This window comes from Mus caroli, chromosome 1 (genome assembly GCF_900094665.2).
Source record: "Mus caroli chromosome 1, CAROLI_EIJ_v1.1, whole genome shotgun sequence".
Taxonomy (NCBI): Eukaryota; Metazoa; Chordata; class Mammalia; order Rodentia; family Muridae; genus Mus; species Mus caroli.
Genome location: NC_034570.1, coordinates 11827283 through 11844974, shown reverse-complemented (window position 1 = coordinate 11844974; position 17692 = coordinate 11827283). Strand labels below are relative to the sequence as shown.

General features: G+C 41.1%; 1 protein-coding gene across 2 annotated transcripts in view; it reads left to right on the top strand.

Moving 5' to 3' along the window:
- The window catches only part of Sbspon (somatomedin B and thrombospondin type 1 domain containing), a 32067-nt gene extending 20839 nt beyond the window's left edge, over positions 1-11228 (top strand). The window contains exons 3-5 of one of the 2 annotated variants that reach the window (XM_021175817.2): positions 6010-6100; positions 7164-7340; positions 10393-11228. In XM_021175817.2, coding sequence (XP_021031476.1) covers positions 6010-6100; positions 7164-7340; positions 10393-10510 — 386 coding nt within the window. In that variant the 3' untranslated portion in view covers positions 10511-11228. The remainder of the gene's footprint in view (positions 1-6009; positions 6101-7163; positions 7341-10392) is intronic. The other variant, XM_029483482.1, reaches the window with a different exon arrangement.
- Positions 11229-17692: the final 6464 nt, after the last annotated feature.

The window sequence follows — 17692 nt, the reverse complement described above, 5'->3', positions numbered from 1 at the left end:
TTTGTTTTGTTTGTTATTCCAAATGAATTTGAGAAAGGCTCTTTCAAACTCTATGAAGAATTGAGGTGGAATTTTGATGGGGATTGCATTGAATCTGTAGATTGCATTCGGCAAGTTGCCCTTTTTACTATATTATGTCAATCCAAGAGCACGGGCGATCTTTCCATCTTCTGAGGTCTTGTTCAATTTCTTTGTTCAGAGACTTGAAGTTCTTGTCATACAGATCTTTCACTTGTTTGGTTAGAGTCACACCAACATACTTTATATTGTTTGTGGTATTGTGAAGGGTGTCATTTCCCTAACTTCTTTCTCAGCCTGTTTATCCTTTGAGTAGAGGAAGGCTACTGATTTGTTTGAGTTAATTTTATATCCAGCCACTTTGCTGAAGTTAACAGCTGTAGAAGTTTTCTGGTGGAATTTTTGAGGTCACTTAAGGATCATCTGTGAATAGTGATATTTTGATTTGTTCCTTTCCAATTTGTATCCCCTTGATCTCCTTTTGTTATCTAATTGCTCTGGCTAGAATTTCAAGTACTATATTGAATAGATAGGGAGAGAGAGGGCAGTCTTGTCTAGACCCTGATTTTAGTGGGAATGCTTCAAGTTTCTTTCCATTTAGGTTGATGTTGGCTACTGGTTTGCTGATATTGCTTTTACTATGTTTAGGTATGGGCCTTGAATTCCTGATGCTTCCAAAACTTAACATGAAGGGATGTTGAATTTTTGTCAAATGCCTTTTCAGCATCTAATGAAATGATCATGTGTTTTTTTTCTTTGAGTTTGTTTATGTAGTTATATAGTGGATTATATTGACAGATTTCTGTATATTGAACCTCCCTGCATCCCTGGGATGAAGCCTACTTGATTGTGGTGAATAATTGTTTTAATATGTTCTTGCAAAACATTTGGTTTGTGAGATTTTTATTGTACATTTTTGCATAGATATTCATAATGGAAATTGATCTGAAGTTCTGATAGGAGTAGAAAAAAATAAACATGATAGAAGTAGAAAAATATTTATGAAGTCTTCTATGAAAGGAAATTGTGACAGGTTTCTGATTAGATAGAAACGAGTCCATCTCCAAGGGAGAATACACAGTGTAACTGTGGCTTCATAGAATGAATTGGGTAATTTTTCTTCTGTTTCTATTTTGTGGGATAGTTTGAAGAGTATTGGTATTAGGTCTTCTTTGACGGTCTGATAGAATTTTGCACTAAACCCATCTGGTCCTAGACTGTTTTTGGTTGGGAGACTTTTAATGACTGCTTCTATTTCTTTAGGGGTTATGGAACTATTTAGATGGTTTATCTGCTCCTGATTTAACTTAGGTATTTGTCAAAAAAAATTGTCCATTTCATCCAGATTTCCTCAGTTTCTGTTGTTATATCTCTCTTTTCATTTCTGGTTTTGCTAATTTGTATACTGTCTCTGTGCCCTCTAGTTAGTCTGGCTAAGGGTTCAACTATCTTGTTGATTTTCTTAAAGAACCAGCTCCTGATTTTGTTGATTCTTTGTATAGTTCTTTTTGTTTCTACTTGGTTGATTTCATCCCTGAGTTTGATTATTTCCTGCTGTCTACTCCTCTTAGGTGAATTTGCTTCTTTTTCTTCTAGAGCTTTTAGGTGTGCTGTCAAGCTGCTAGTGTATGCTCACTCCAGTTTCTTTTTTGAGACACTCAGAGCTATGAGTTTTCCTCTTAGGACTGCTTTCATTGTGTCCCATAAGTTTAGGTATGTTGTGGCTTCATTTTTCATTAAATTCTAAAAAGTCTTTAATTTCTTTCTTTTCCTTTCTTTCTTTCTTTCTTTCTTTCTTTCTTTCTTTCTTTCTTTCTTTCTTTCTTTCTTTCTTTCTTTCTTTCTTATTTCTCCTTCCCTCCCCTCCTTTTTCTTTTCTTTCTTCTTTAACCAAGTTATTATTGAGTAGGGTGTTGTTCAGCTTCCATGTGTATGTGGGCTTTTTGTTGTTTTTGTTGCTATTGAAGACCAGACTTAATCTGTAGTGATCTGATAGGATGCATGGGATCATTTCAGTCTTCTTGTATCTATTGAGGTGTGTTTAGTGACCAATTATATGGTCAATTTTGGAGAAGGTACCATGAGATGCTGAGAAGTTATATATATTTGTTTTTTGTGTTTCCTCTTTAAGGGCATATATATACATATATATATATGTATGTATGTATGTTAGGGTGAAATGTTCTAGAGATATGTTAAATCCATTGGGTCCATAACTTCTGTTAGTTTCACTGTGTCTGTTTAGTTTGTGTTTTCATGATCGGTCCATTGCTGAGAGTGGGGTGTTGAAGTCTACCACTATTATTGTGTGAGGTGCAATGTGTGCTTTGAGATTTAGTAAATTTATGAATGTGGGTACCCTTGCATTTGGAGCATAGATGTTCAGAGTTGACAGTTCTTTTTGTAGATTTTTTCCTTTGATGAGTATGAAGTGTTCTTCCTTATCTGTTTTGATGACATTTGGTTGAAAGTCGATTTTATCCTATTTTAGAGTGGCTACTCCAACTTGTTTCTTGGGCCCATTTGCTTGGAAAATTTTTTCCAGCCCTTTACTCTGAGGTAATGTCTGTCTTTGTCACTGAAATGTGTTTCCTGTGTGCAGTAAAATGCAGGGTCCTGTTTACATATCCAGTCTGTTAGTCTGTCTTTTTTGGGGAATTGAGTCCATTGATGTTAAGAGATACTAAGGAATAGTGATTGCTGCTTCCTCTTATTTTTGATGCTATTTTTATGTTTTTGTGGCTATCTTCTATTAGTTTGTTGAAAGATTTCTCTTTCCATTTTTCTAGGGTGTAGAAAAACTCCTTGTGTTGGAGTTCTCCATCTATTATCCTTTGTAGAGCTGGATTTGTGGAATGTTATTGTGTTCATTTGGTTTTTTTTTTTTTTTTCTTATCTTGGTCTCTCCATCTATGGTAATTGAGAGTTTTGCTACATATAGTAGCCTGGACTGGCATTTGTGTTCTCTTAGGGTCTTTATGAGATTTGCCCAGGATCTTCTAGCTTTCATAGTCTCTGGTGAGAAGTCTGGTGTAATTCTGAAAGGTCTACCTTTATATGTTACTTGACCTTTTTCCCTTACTGCTTTTAATATTGTTTGTTTTGTGCATTTGGTGTTTTGACTATTATGTGACAGGAGGAATTTCTTATCTGATCCAAACTACTTGGAGTTCTGTAGGCCTCTTGTTTATGTGCATATCTTTCTTTAGGTTAGGAAAGTTTTCTTCTATAATTTTGTTGAAGATATTTACTGGCCCTTTAAGTTGGGAATCTCCTATACCTATTATCTTTAGGTTTGGTCTTCTTATTGTGTCCTGGATTTCCTGGATTTTTTGGGTTAAGAGCTTTTTGCATTTCTCATTTCCTTTGACTGTTGTGTCAATGTTTTCTATGGTATCTTCTGCTCCTGAGATTCTCTCCTCTATCTCTTGTATTCTGTTGGTGATGCTTGCATCGATAACTCCTGATCTCCTTCCTAGGTTATCCATCTCCTGGATTGTCTCCCTTTGTGATTTCTTTATTGTTTCTATTTCCATTTTTAGATCCTGGATGGTTTTGTTCAGTTCCTTCACCTGTTTGGTTGTGTTTTCCTGTAATTCTTCAAGGGTTTTGTGTTTCCTCTTTAAGGGCTTCTATATGTTTACCTGTGTTCTCTTGTATCCCTTTAAGGGAGTTATTTACGTCATTCTTAAATCATCATCATGGGAGGGATGTGATTTTAAATCAGAGTCTTGCTTTTCTGGTGTGTTGGGTTAACCAGGGCTCAATGTGGAGGGAGAACTGGGTTCTGATGATGCCAAGTAGCCTTGATTTCTGTTGCTTATGTTCATGCCCTTGCCTTTCGCCATCTGTTTATCTCTGGTGTTAGCTGTTCTTGCTGTTTTTGACTGTGGCTTGGCCCTCCTGCAAGCTTGTGTGTCAGTACCCCTGGGAGACCATTTCTCTCCAGGAGGAATTTAGGTATGGAGAGCTGTGGTACAGGGTCAGCTCTGGGGTGCAGACAGAAACCAGAAGGATTCTGTCCCCAGCTGCTCCTTGGTTCCTATGTCCTGATGACTCTGGGAGGTTCCCTCTTGGGCCAGGAATTTGAAGAGAAGTGGTGGTCTTATCTGTGCTTCAAGGTGTGTTGGCACTCCTGGGAGACCAGCTCTCTCCTTGTGGTATTTGTGTATATAGCACTGTGGCACAGGATTAGCTCCGGGCACAGTCGGAAACCGGAAGGCTCCTGTTCCAGTCTGCTCCTCGGTTCCTGTGTCCTGAGGGTTCCAGTCGGGTCCCCCTGAGCAGCAGTGGTGGTTTTACTTGCATTCACAGGCTTGTCTACATTCCTGGAAGGCCAGCTCTCTCTCAACACTACTTGGGTTTGGAGCCCTGTGGCACAGGATCAGCTCTGGGCCCAGTCATTATTAAATTCAAGCATTCTAACACAACACTATAAGAAGATATACTGAGTTAATACTTCTATGACAACATCAAATCTTGCTTACCATAATTGAGCCATTATATTTCAATAAGAGGAGAAAGCTTTGCATCTACATTAAAAACACTTATACCTTAATATACAATAGCCGCAAACAGTAGCTGAGCCAGTGCCTCAGTCAGGGCTTCTTGGTGTGATGGTGTATTCAGTGCAAAGCATACATTTTCAGAATCAAGGCTGTAGTGAGGTCATGTGACTCATGTGGGTGCATGTTGCCAGAAAGTTTGCATTCATTGAAAGTCTGACTTTGTGTTAATTTTTGGTCATGACACATCCAGACATCTTTCACTCTTGCCAAATTTTCACAACCTTCACATTCAATCCTAGGGAATTGTATCTGGGATTTTAATCCACAGTTTAGTTAGCTAAACAATAACAACAATTTGTGCCACATTGGGTATTTTGAGTATTTTTTACATGAGTTAAAGTATATGAGTGTAGCTGGGGGTTTAACCCAGTGATAAAGTGTGTGCTTATTGTGTGTGATGTCCTAAATTTTGATCCTGGCACTTAAAAAGTGCAACAGAGGAGGTGTTTAAGAGTATTTTATTTAAGGACTTAGTACACCAAGGGGTTCTGGTATGCTTTAGAGGTCCTGAAACCAACAGCCTCAGACACCAAGCGATCACTGCACAAAGGAGACCAGAGAATGTAGAACCTGTGTGTCTTGGTGGTGATCCCACGTCTTTACTCCGTTTCTTATTGTACAACTATGTATTAAGTGTGTAAGAGTACCAGGGGTACAGTGATCGACCATGAAGTCAAGTGGCTTATCAATAGATACTTCACCAGACTTAGGGACTGAACAGAGAAAAGACACCAGGGCTAAAGGAAGCAATAAGAGGAGGAAGTATCCCTGGCTGCTTCCTTCCCTTTGGACAGGAGAGGGAAAGGGGCCACAGGACTCTTTCTTTCCCCAGGGTTGTTGGGACTGGCAGTGGTAGCTGGTGCTGGGCAGCCACCCTAGGGCATTGTGCCCCGGCAGAGGTAGTGGAGCAAAGCTTCCAGGCTCTGGTTCCCAATAAGCTTGTTTTCTCCCTTGCTTCTTCTGGTCTTCCTCATTCCCTCTGCTTCTCTCCCTCTTTCTCTTTTCTTTCTTTGGTCTTTTTCCTGTATTTGTTCTTGAGCTTCATTCACACTGCCTTTTCATCTCTTTTCTACTTCTCTCTTCACTTTCTCATGCTATAAACTCCATTACTGTTTTCTTTTCCTTGCCCCTCTCCATTTTCTTTTATATCTGCTGGCTTTTCTTTTTGGCCCCTCTCCTTCCTTTACAAGTTCATGCCAGGAGGCAAATGTGCTCACCAGAGGCCTTCCTCCCTCCATAGCTATCTAGATGCATATAAACACTGAGTGAGCTTGTCAGAAGATGCTGCAAGTCTCATTTGATACTGTGCCACTAAGATCTTTGGCTATGGAATCAGAGATCTCAGACAGGCCCAGAACCCAGTTTGGGAAATCTTATTGAGTACTTTGGCTGCACAAATACAATGTAATTCTTTGTTTTCTAGTTCCTGCCTTCATAACTAGCTCTGCCTTCAACAAGAAGAGAATAATACAAGCAGTATCTCCACAGTGGTCTACACACACTGAGGATGCTGGGTAACTTGTTGCTTTAAAATTAGTTATGTTGCCTGCCTGCCTCCCTCCGTTCCTCCCTCCCTCTTGGTTCCAGAGACAGGGTTTCCCTGTGTTGCCTTGGCTCTCCTGTAACTCACTCTGTAGTGAGTGGCCTGGAACTGTGAGATCCACCTGCCTCTGCCTCTTAAGTGCTGGGACTAAAGGACTTTTTCTTATGCTTGCTCATTAACTGTGAGTAAAACATGAGTCCACTGTAGATTTGGAAAGTACTTGTCTTCTTCCCAGTTTTATGGTGCTGTAGTTGCTGTGTCTCCAGGGCTTATCTCTGGAAATAAACAAATACCAAAAAATGAGGTTTTGTGTGTTGAACAAGTGCATGGATGCTCCTCTGAGAGTCTTTTCAGACAAGATCTCATGAAATAGTTCAGCTGCTCTGGAACCCAATAGGCAGACCAGGCTGGCCTTGAACTCAAGAGAATGCAACACCACACCTAGCAGTTTTCGATGGTCTTCATAAACTGTTTTGTGAATCTGAAAGTTGCACACACAATCATTTGGAGGGCTTCCCATTGACATGACAAGCGGTGGCTGGAAGGCACCTCCATGCTCACCTGGACCCATCCTCCTTCTATCAGATAACCTAACAACCACATGATCAAATCCTCAGGCTACTTACTAGCGATTTCATTAATGATTATTTTTATTCTAAAAAAAGGATAATATTTAGTAGAGCAAGGTGGTGGCACATTTGTAATCCTCGAATTCCAGGTGGGGTGGAGTTAAGAGGATCAGGAGCTCAGGGTCAGCTGAGTTTGAGGTCAATCTGAGTTATGTGAGCCTGGACCTCAATTTCATGTTCATATGTATCCATGCATGCATACATGTACATATGATGGGCACTGTGACACATCTGTAATGCCAGCACTTAGACTGAGGCAAGATAATTGCTGTTAGGTCAGCTTGAGCTACACCGTGAAGCCTTGCCTCATTTACCATGTGAGGTTGACATGGCTCCTTACGACTTCCTACAGTATTGGGCCACTTCTAAGTAGAGTAAGTGACTTCTTGACTTCTTTTGCTCCAGATACTGTATGGAGTTCAAGACAGAGTCCCTGACTCCTCACTGTGCTCTGGTCAACAGTCCCCTGACTCGATGGATGCAGTATCTCCGTGAGGGATACACAGTGTGTGTAGACTGTCAGCCACCAGCTATGAACTCTGTGAGCCTACGTTGTTCTGGAGATGGTCTGGACTCTGATGGGTAAGGAAGGACAACTGACTTAGTTTTCTTCTTATCCTGAGGATCTATCCTTTTAAGTCATAAAGAGCTGAGCAGTATGCAACATATCAGTGCAGGATGTGGGCAGCAAGGAGAACCTGTCCAGGGACTCAGACCCAGGGCTTTGGTTCTCACTATGGGACTGACTCAGAGGCTCTTTGGACCAGAAATACACAAACCAGTTTGGTTATTGGAATTCATTTCAGAGGAAGCTCTCCAAAGACTACCAACAACCTGATCACTCCAAAGGTACTATAGAACACTTCATTCTGAGTCTCTTGCATTGGAGACTTAAGACTATGCCACACCCTTCGCCCTTGGGAAGCAGAGTTTTAGTAAACTTCTAGGTTAGGACCTAAAAACTTTTTCTATAAAATGTCAGAAAGCAGTTTCTGGGTTTTCATCCACTATACTCTCTGTCATAACAACTAACTCTGAATTTGGCCACTAAAGCAGCTATTGATACTATTTAAGGCTTTGTTCTAACACAACTTTATTTTTGAGTGCCAAAATATTAGATGGTGTGATTGTTTCTATATGCTCAGCCCAGGGAGTTTTACCATTAGAAGGTGTGAAGTATTGGAGTAGATGTGTCACTGTGTGTGTGTGGGGGGGGGTAGGGTGGGGGGGGCTTTAAGACCCTTATCCTAGCTGCCTGAAAGCCAGTCTTTTTCTAGCAGCCTTCAGATAACTCCTGCACCATGTTTGTCTGGACGCTGCCATAGTCCCACCTTGCTGATACTTGACTCCACCTCTGAACCTTTAATAAGCCAGCCACAATTAAATGTTGTCCTTAAAAGAGTTGCCTTGGTCATGGTGTCTCTTCACAGCAGTAAAACCATAACTAGACCGATGACTTTCATGTGTCATGAAATATTGTTCTTTGGATTTTTCTTTAACTCTTTGTTGTTGTTTGATACAATGTCCCACTCTATCCAAGGATAACCTGGAACTTACTATGTAGGTCAGGGTACCCTTGAACTCATGGCAAACCTCCAGAGTCAGCCTCATATAATATTGGGATTATAAACATAGGCTCTACACCTGCCTTCTTCTGATTCTTAAGAACATAGAAGTTAGGGCCAGAGAGCTGGCTCAGCAGTTAAGACTGTATGCTGCTTTTGCAGAGGACCCAGGTTCACTTCTCAGCACCCAGGTTGGGTGACTCACAACTGCTATTGGCTCTTTGGGTTCCTGAGCAGACAGACCCATACACGTATTATATAATAAAACAATAACATCTTTTTTTTTTAAAAGACCTACCATTCATCCTCAACTCCCAAGTCCATTCAGAAAGAGGGGTGGGTAAGTTAGAGGCTACACTGTGCTAGTCCTGCTCAGGCGAGTCACACCCCAGGAATTTGAGAGCAGAGTTGCTGCCATTGTGTCTCCCTGGAAGCCTCTCCCAGCCCTGCACTCACCCACTTTTGGTTAGACCTACTAATACCATTTACAGCTAGAAGGAATCCCTGGAACAGCTCTGGACAAGGACCAATTTAGCCAAACACACATAAAGGTTTTCATCATGTCAGATGTAATGGTAAAAACAGATTACAAGTAAAAGACTGATCTGTCCAATTAATCATTATTCCCATCATGTTTTAATATTTAATAATTTGGTTCATGTTTATTAGTCACTTGTGGCTAGCCGTCTCTATTGAGCTCACCATATGAGCAATAAAGTGGGTAAGGAATTCATATCAAATGAAACCTAATTGGATTTAATATTTTTCTGAATACCTCATCTCTATTTTGACTTTAAATGAATTTATAATTCAATTTATACCCAATAAAGAAAGCACTTAAACCCTGGTTGCTATATGAGTGACTTAATGAATAATATTTTTAATTCTCTGGCTTTGCTCCCTTGTAGTTCTTCCATTTTTCATTATGAAATCAGAGAGTTGGAATAAGATGAAAGTGGCCTTCTGGGTAGACTCTCCTGACTTAAACCTGCACACACCACTGTTGTAGAACCTACATTTACCTGAGAGAAACGGTTGTAAAGGCCAGCAGCAACTCTCTGAACAAGTATTTTTGCATAGGGATCAATTTGTAACTTATGTTGACAGAGCCCAGTAAAAAGAAGTCTTCTTCGTGACTATAAAGAAGGTGTGAGGGGCTAGAGATGTCTCTGTGGTTAAGAGCACTGGATACTCTACCAGAGAACCTGTGTTTGATTCCCAGCACCCACACAGCAACTAACCCCAGTTCCAGGGAGATCTAATCCTCTCTTCTAGCCCTCACAGACATACACTTGGGCAAAATACTCATACATATAAAATAAAAAAAAATAATTTAAAAACTGACTTTTAATAAACTTTGAAACTGTATGATCACTATCTATACTAGTTATGGTTCCACTGCTGAGATAAAATACCATGATCAAAAGAAATTTGGGAAGTAAAGGGTTTATTTAACCTTATTAAGTTCATCATTGAGGGAAGTCAGGGCAGGAACTTGGAGGCAGGGACTGGAGCAGAGACCACGGAGGAACATAGCTTACTTGTTTGCTCCTTATGACTTATTAGTCTGTCTTACAACACCCAGGTACATCATCCTAAGGATGGCACTGCCCACAGTGAGCTGATCCCTTTCCTATCAAGCATCAATTTAAAAAAAAATGTACCATAGGCTTGCCCACAGGCCAATCTGGCGGGATCATTTTCTTAGTTGAGGTTCCCTCTTCCTGAATGGCTCTAGCTTGTATCAGGTTGACATAACACCAGCCAGCAAATTAGTTTTAAAAACAACAATGGTTAGAGAGATGGCTCCGTAATTAAGGGCTCTTGCTGCTTTTGCAGAGGACCTAGATTCAGTTCCCAGCATCCACAAAGAGGCTAACAACCCAGCTCCAGGGGACCAAGCACCCTCTTTACCAGATAATCATATAGTGTACTTATATATGCACAGACAAAACACTCATACACACAAATTAAAAACACTAACTCTTTAAATAAGTTTGATTTACATAGAATCGAATTTCCTCTGGCTTGATTTTAGTAGAACCTACATTTCTCCAATATCGTTTCAGAAATCAGACTCTTCGCTGGCAAGCCATTGGCAACCCTCGATGTCAGGGAACCTGGAAAAAAGTGCGTCGAGTACAACAGTGCTCATGTCCAGATGTGCACCGCTTCATTTTCATATAGAGCCCCTGGGAGCTACTTCCCAGCATGCGTGTGAATGGGCTGAGTATTGACAAGCTGCATTCAAAGCTTCTGAGGCCTCCAAAAGCTGCACCAGGGACCTGGACTCTCGCCATTGCTACGCTTTGCCACTGAGAAAGAAAATTTAGGGATAGCTCTCAAGGTAGATCACCGTCTCTTGGTTTTTATTTTTAATGAGTTAAGGACTCATACTAAAAGCTCCTATGGCCTGTAGGCTTTTACCTTACATTTGGCCACAGCATACATGTCTATACTAGAATCACTACCATGTGCTCCAGTTTGGGGCAAATTGTTGTTTAAGGCACCTATGTTCTCTCTTTCTCTCACCCTCCCTCTTCTAAAAATTAAAGACAGGTTCTCACTATATAGCCTGAAGTTCGCTATGTAGACAGACTGGCCTCTAATAGACATCTGTCTGCCTCTGCCTCCTAAATGCTGGGATTGAAGGCACGCGCCACCTCGCACTGTTATTCTTTGTGTCTATTGCTTTTGTGAGGGGAACAGGTCAAGACAGAGTTTCTTTGTGTAGCCTTTGCCATCCTGGAACTTGTTCTGTAGATCAGGCTGGCCTCTAACTCAGAGATCTCCTGTTTCTGCCTCCCATCTTCTAGGATTCAGGGCCACCTATACTTAAGAGCTTCTCACTTTAAAAAAAAACAACAAACATATATGTGAACTTTTAACAATAAAGTTCCTATACTATTTATTACCCTTATAAATTCTAAACTAATTTCAAGTAAATCATCATAAATAATTTTCCACAGGGAAAGTTGTCAAAATTTCAAAAGATGTTTTATAATGAAAAGCTAAAAACATTTTTAAGGAAGTAAAAAAAAATTTGGTTTAGATGAAAAGATCAAATATTCATGCTAGATCAATAGGACTTCCTTAAAAAGTTACAATATTCATGAAATTTTGGCACCAAATTAGCCAACTGCTTCAATTATAAGCATTCTATCATCATTCATATATAAGATTTCTCAAAGTATAGAGACTGAAGCAGAATAAGACAAATCTTTTAATGTCTGACTTCATGCTTAGTTAAGGGTGCTTAATAATTTTCTTCCTATGGCAGAGGGTAGGAAACACAGATTTTCCTGCAAATGTTATGATCTCCTACTCAGAGAATAAAACATTAGCTTTAACCTTGGTTGTGGCTAGGTGACATGGTGTGCTCACAGGCTTAGGATGACAAGCTGTTTCTCGGCATCTGTAGTCATCTGGTCCAGCTTCCTCATCTGGACTTCAGTGAAGATCATCCTGACTATGCCCAAGACTCCATTATAGGACCTCAGCCTGGTTTTGTTTTGAAGCAGGCTTTAAGTTGAGGATATTTTCTTTGAAGAATTGAATCAATACTTAAATGGTGTAATTCCTTTGGTGTGACTAATCATTCGCTAACATAGCTAACTAAAATGCATACTTTTTGGTGCCGATCATGTAAAAACTGTGGCCAACAAGAAGCTTAAAGGGGTAGCAAATGTCTCCTGATAGTATTTCTGATTTTATTTTTATTTAACTGCCAAAGGTATTTTCATAGAAAATTAATTTTAACAAAAACCTTTAATTGGGGGGCTGGAAAGTTGGCTTAGCAGTTAAGTGTGCTCATTACTCTTGCAGAGGACTGGAGTTTAGTTCTCAGCACCTAGGGAAGATGGCTCACAACTACCCGTAGCTCCAAGATGTTTGGTCGGCCACTCTGAGGCATAAGTAACCAGTTAAGTGAATGGAAACTTTTAGGTTTAGGTGAGAGATATAAGCTTACTTATCTTCCTTCCCTCATAAATTATGTGGGTAACATAGATGAGAAGGGGGGAGGGGGCAGTCTCAGCTTAGCGACTTTAAATGTATCGTTTTTTTCTCATGTAATTGTCCTCAAACCCACTATTTACTTGAACTTGAACTTCTAATTCCTCTGCCTCTGCCTCTCGAGGTGCCAGGGTTACAAGTGTGTACCTTCACCCTCATTTTTTGGTACTGAAGAGTGATCCTAGGACATTATGTATGCTAAGAAAGCACTCTAGCAATTGGGACATGCTTTAAAGAGTGAAAGAAAATGAGACTCTCCTGATGGCTAAGCAAGAGCGAGCTGAGGTGGAAGGAGCTTCATTTTCTGTCATTCAGATAAGATGAAATTAGCACAGAGGATCTTTCTTCTGAAAGGCAAGGTCTCTCTCAGTGCAGGAGGACACTTAGAAGATCCCCTTGTTCACTAAGAGAAAACTAGGTCACCTAGAGAGGAACAAAGATCCTGAAGAGGCAGACTCTCTCAGCATCAGTGGGTTATTTACAATCAAACAGAGCAAAACCTGTGAGCCCCCAAAGGAACTAAACTTGAAGCCAGCTTTCTATTCCAGCTGCTACTGGGTATGTATGAAGGAAAGGCAGCCTTTCCGACACACAGGCCTCAGAACTACACACACAACATCTTTTTTCTTTATAAAGTTAATTTTTAAAGAGACAGAAGTTAGAAGACACAAACACAAGAAAGTCAGAGGATCAGAGATCATCAGAGGATGAGAGTTCTTTAGGCAGACTGTCAGCCTGTCTCATTAGTTTTCTTCAAGGAAATCATTACAGCAGACATATAACTGAAGTCCAGAATATCAAAACAAAGAATACAAAATATTCTTGACAGAAAAAAACTGGTTCATATGGAATTAGAACGGTGCATGATAATTTAGAATGCAATATATGGAGCTAAAAGACAACAGCAATACCTTTGGAATTCAAAAAGGAAATGCTTTTCAAACTAAAATTCTCTATCTAATGACATTATTCACCACATACAAGAATAAGGCAAAGATGTGGTTTACACATGTAAAGTGTAGAAATCTCTACTCCATGCTCCCTTTCTGAGAGGGCATCAGGGTAGTGCTCACTAAGCAGAAAAGGAGTGTAAACCAACCAAAACAAGCCAGAAAATAGGGAACACAAGGAGAGACAAATGGGGATTGCCAGGGTAGAGACAAGCCCAGACCAAACTAGCCCCAGGGGATGAGCCAGATTACCTGGGGGTGGAAGGAGGCTGGACAAGAAGGCGATGTAGTGACACAATAGCCATCACCTGCTAACAGGCTTGGGGAGTTTCACTGTGGTTAGAGGAATGGAGATGTGTAAATTACAGATACACAGAACCTACAAAGTCCAGGTGTAAATGACAGCCACATAACTATAATGATAGAAAGGTTACTTCTATGAAAAATATGAAAAGAATCATGAATATTGTTTTAACATAAAGATGACAAATTCTGAATTCTGGAGAGACCAGGTATGAAGAGTGGAGGTCTGTTAACTCTGTGTGTGTGTGTGTGTGTGCGTGTGTGTGTACAGCCGAGTGTGGCATGCAAGAGGCCAATGAAACACAACAAAAGAGCATGAGCATGTTTTTCAAAAGTAAATATTGAAATACCTGAGAAAAAGTGAAAGCTTCTGAGAAGATACCCCTCCCCCAGAGGGAACCATGAAAACTGGTGGATCCTCACTGTAAGCCACAGTGAGCAATTCTAATTTTAAAATTATGAAGATGTACTGCCAAGCTCCAGAAAGAAACTGCAAATAAAAATACTCAAATATGACATAGGCTCAACAAGGCATGGTTTTGAGCTACCAAGAATGGGGTGACCACAGAGAATGGGCAGTTTATCTTGCCAGTTGTATAGGTCATGTTGTCTATTCTGTCACAATACTAAAGACAACTGGCTAACAGAGGATTTTTGACTCCAAGCTTTGGAGCTCTCAGGCCCTTGAGTCTGTTGATCCTGGGCTTTTGGTAAGGCAGAGCACCATGCCAACGAGATCTTGTTTTGAGAAAGGGTTTCTCTGTGTAGCCCTGGCTGTCCTGGAACTCCTCTGTAGACCAAGCTGGCCCTGCCTCCCAAGTGCTGGGATTAAAGGCGTGCGCCACCACTGCCTGGCCCCAATGACAGCTTGTGCCTCAGGCTGCTCCACTCATGGACAAGGAGTAGAGAGGGAGGGAGGGACTAAGAATTAGCTATAACTTTTGCAGGCTTAGTCCCAAGAGCCTGCTTCCTCCAGTTATGCCCCACTTCCTAACATCGGCACCACCTCCCTAACAGCACTGTCTGCTGAAAACCTAATGTTGGGGATGATTCTAATGCCTTTGAGTCAATCTGGGTCTCTGAAACCCAGAATCTTCATGTCCAAACACCAAAGGTCCTTGTCCCTAATTGGTTTTTGATTGATCAATAAAGAACCAACGGCCAATGGCTGGGAAGGTAGACTGAAATGGGACCTTTAGGTATGTGAGGGCTAGGAACTGGGAGAAAGGAAGGAGAATCACCATGATTTGGAGGGATCAGATTTAGAGCTGCAGAAGGAAAATCATCTGAAATGTAGGTGAGAAGGAATGTGGCCCCTAGAGATGTCTTGGCAGCAAAGATAAAACATAGGTTTAGAAGGTGTTGAGTCAGGAGTACTAGAGGAAAATGTATGACGGGCAGAGAATTGGAATTGCCCAGCCTTTGAATGAATCAAGGCATAGTAAAATATACTGACATGTGTGTATCTTTCATTTGTGAATCCACATAGCTCCTGGGTGGGTGCTCTTGTGCAATCCACCAGGAGCCAAAATGGTATAGCCAACTAACACTACACCTAAAATACTAGAACATGAACCTGTGGGATAAAGTCTTTAGTCGAAATATATTACTCTTCACTGTAACCAAATGCATTCCTGGAAGCAGGTTTAAGCGAGGAAAGGTATATTTTGGCTTATGGAGTAGGAAGGGATGCCATCTGTGATGGTGTGTATGTGTGTGGTTTAAGCCAGGCTATAAAAAAACCTCAAAGCCTGCTTTTAGTGTCTCACTTCCTTTAGTGAGACTCCACCTCCTCACTGTTTCATAACCTCTCAAAACCATTGCCAAGTGGAGGCTCAAACACAAGAGCCTCCAGGGCCAATTCTCAAGGAAGACACAGCAACATAATAATACTTTTTTCGTTTTTATCAATTTTGTGACATGGGCTGGGCATGGTGGCAGAGACCTGTATTTCCAGCTACTGGGAAATCTGAGGCAGAAGGCTCACAGGTTCAAAGCCTGTCTTGACTACAGACTCTTGTGCCCTTTATCCTGCATTACAGCATTACCTGTGGTCTTTTTGTCTGTTTGTTTTGTTTTTTTAAGATTCATTTATTTATTTCATGTATGTGGGTACACTGTAGCTATCTTCAGACACACACCAGAAGAGGGCGTCAGATCCCATTACAGATGGTTGTGAGCCACCATGAGGTTGCTGGGAAATGAACTCAGGACCTCTGGAAGAGCAGAGCGAAGTGCTCTTCACTTCGGAGCCATCTCTCCAGCCCCACTGCATTACATTTTTATGACTTAACCATAACCCCAGGATCTACGGCAATTCACAATGGCAATGTGTTTGTTTTTTTTTAAATTTTTTTATTTTCAATTATGTGTGTGAGTTTCTGTGTGTTGGTATGTGCATTTGAGTGCAGGTGTCAGCAGAAGCCAACGTCCACAGATCCCTTACAGTTGGGAGTTACAGGACGCTGTAAACCACTGGAAGTTAGGAACTGAACTTAGGTCTTCTGCAAGAACCGTTTTGTTCTTAACCATTGAGCCAGCTCTCCAGTCCTAGCTTTTAATTAAAAAAAAAATTATTCTATATGTACAGTTATTTTGCTTGCATGTTTGTCTTTACCATGTTCGCACAGTGGCCATAAACGACAAGAAGATGGTCAGATACTCTAGAACTGAAGTTATAGATGGTTGTTAGACACCATGTGGATCCTGGGAATCAAGTATGGGTCCTCTGGGGGGAAACAAAGCTAGAGATTTTAACTTCTGAGTCATCTCTCTAGTCACTGTTTTGAGGCAGGCCTTACACTGCAGCACAAGCTGGCTCCCTTGCTTCAGATCCGGTTATAAGGAGAGAGCCACCATTTTGGTTTCTGGCTAGTTTTATTTTGTTTAGCATCAACCTATATGCAAAGAATCAAAAATACTCAACAGATTGTTAGACGGAACGGCAAACTGAAACCAACTCAGTAAACCAATAAACTGTCAATGTCAACGAACCCACCTAGAGTGCTACTTACATTTGTAACCCTGGTACTCCAGAGACTGAAGTTTGAGGCTAAATGGCCTGCAGAATAAAAAAATACAGCAAGAATTAAATGGAATAAAGTCAAGGAGTAGAGGGAGTGAGGAGCCATGTAGGAGTAGGCGACTTGTGATGACTTCAGCCAAGGGTAAGTGGCCACAGAATGGAGGAGACATAAGCAGGCTATTCAAAACCAGGTGAGGAAGACTCCCCAAACAGGTACCTAACAGCTGCTGAGTAAAATCTTGATAGAGGATGGCTGGGGAATACGGAATGAGTCCTTCATTAAGTGCCATTCAGGAGTCTTAAGAAAATAATAGATAAGCCCTTCCGGTGCGCGCCAGCAGAGTCTGCTGACACCCCCAAGGTCCTCACTGGACCCTCCATGGGATCTTAAGACCTCTGATGAGTGGATCACAACTTCTGCCAGGAGGCAGGTTTGAACACCAGATATCTGGGCACCTTCCCTGCAAGAGGAGAGCTTGCCTGCAGAGAGTGCTCTGACCACTGAAACTCAGAGGAGAGAGCCTGTCTCCCAGGTCTGCTGATAGAGGGTAACATAATCACCTGAGAAACAAGGTCTAACCAGAGACAACTATAACAACTAAATCCAGAGATTACCAGATGGCGAAAGGCAAATGTAAGAATCTTACTAACAGAAATCAAGACCACTCACCATCATCAGAACGAAGCACTCCCACCCCACCCAGTCCTGGGCACCCCAACACAACTGAAAAGATAGTCCCGGGTTTAAAAGCATATCTCATGATGATGGAAGAGGACATCAAGAAGGACTTTAACAACTCACTTAAAGAAATACAGGAGAACACTGCTAAACAGGAAGAAGACCTTGATGAAGAGGAAGCACAAAAATCCCTTAAAGAATTGCAGGAAAACACGACCAAACAGGTGATGGAATTGAATAAAACCATCCAAGACCTAAAAAGGGAAGTAGACACAATAAAAACCCAAAGTGAGGCAAGGCTGGAGAAAGAAACCCTAGGGAAGAAATCTGGAACCATAGATGCGAACATCAGCAACAGAATACAAGAAATGGAAGAGAGAATCTCAGGTGCAGAAGAT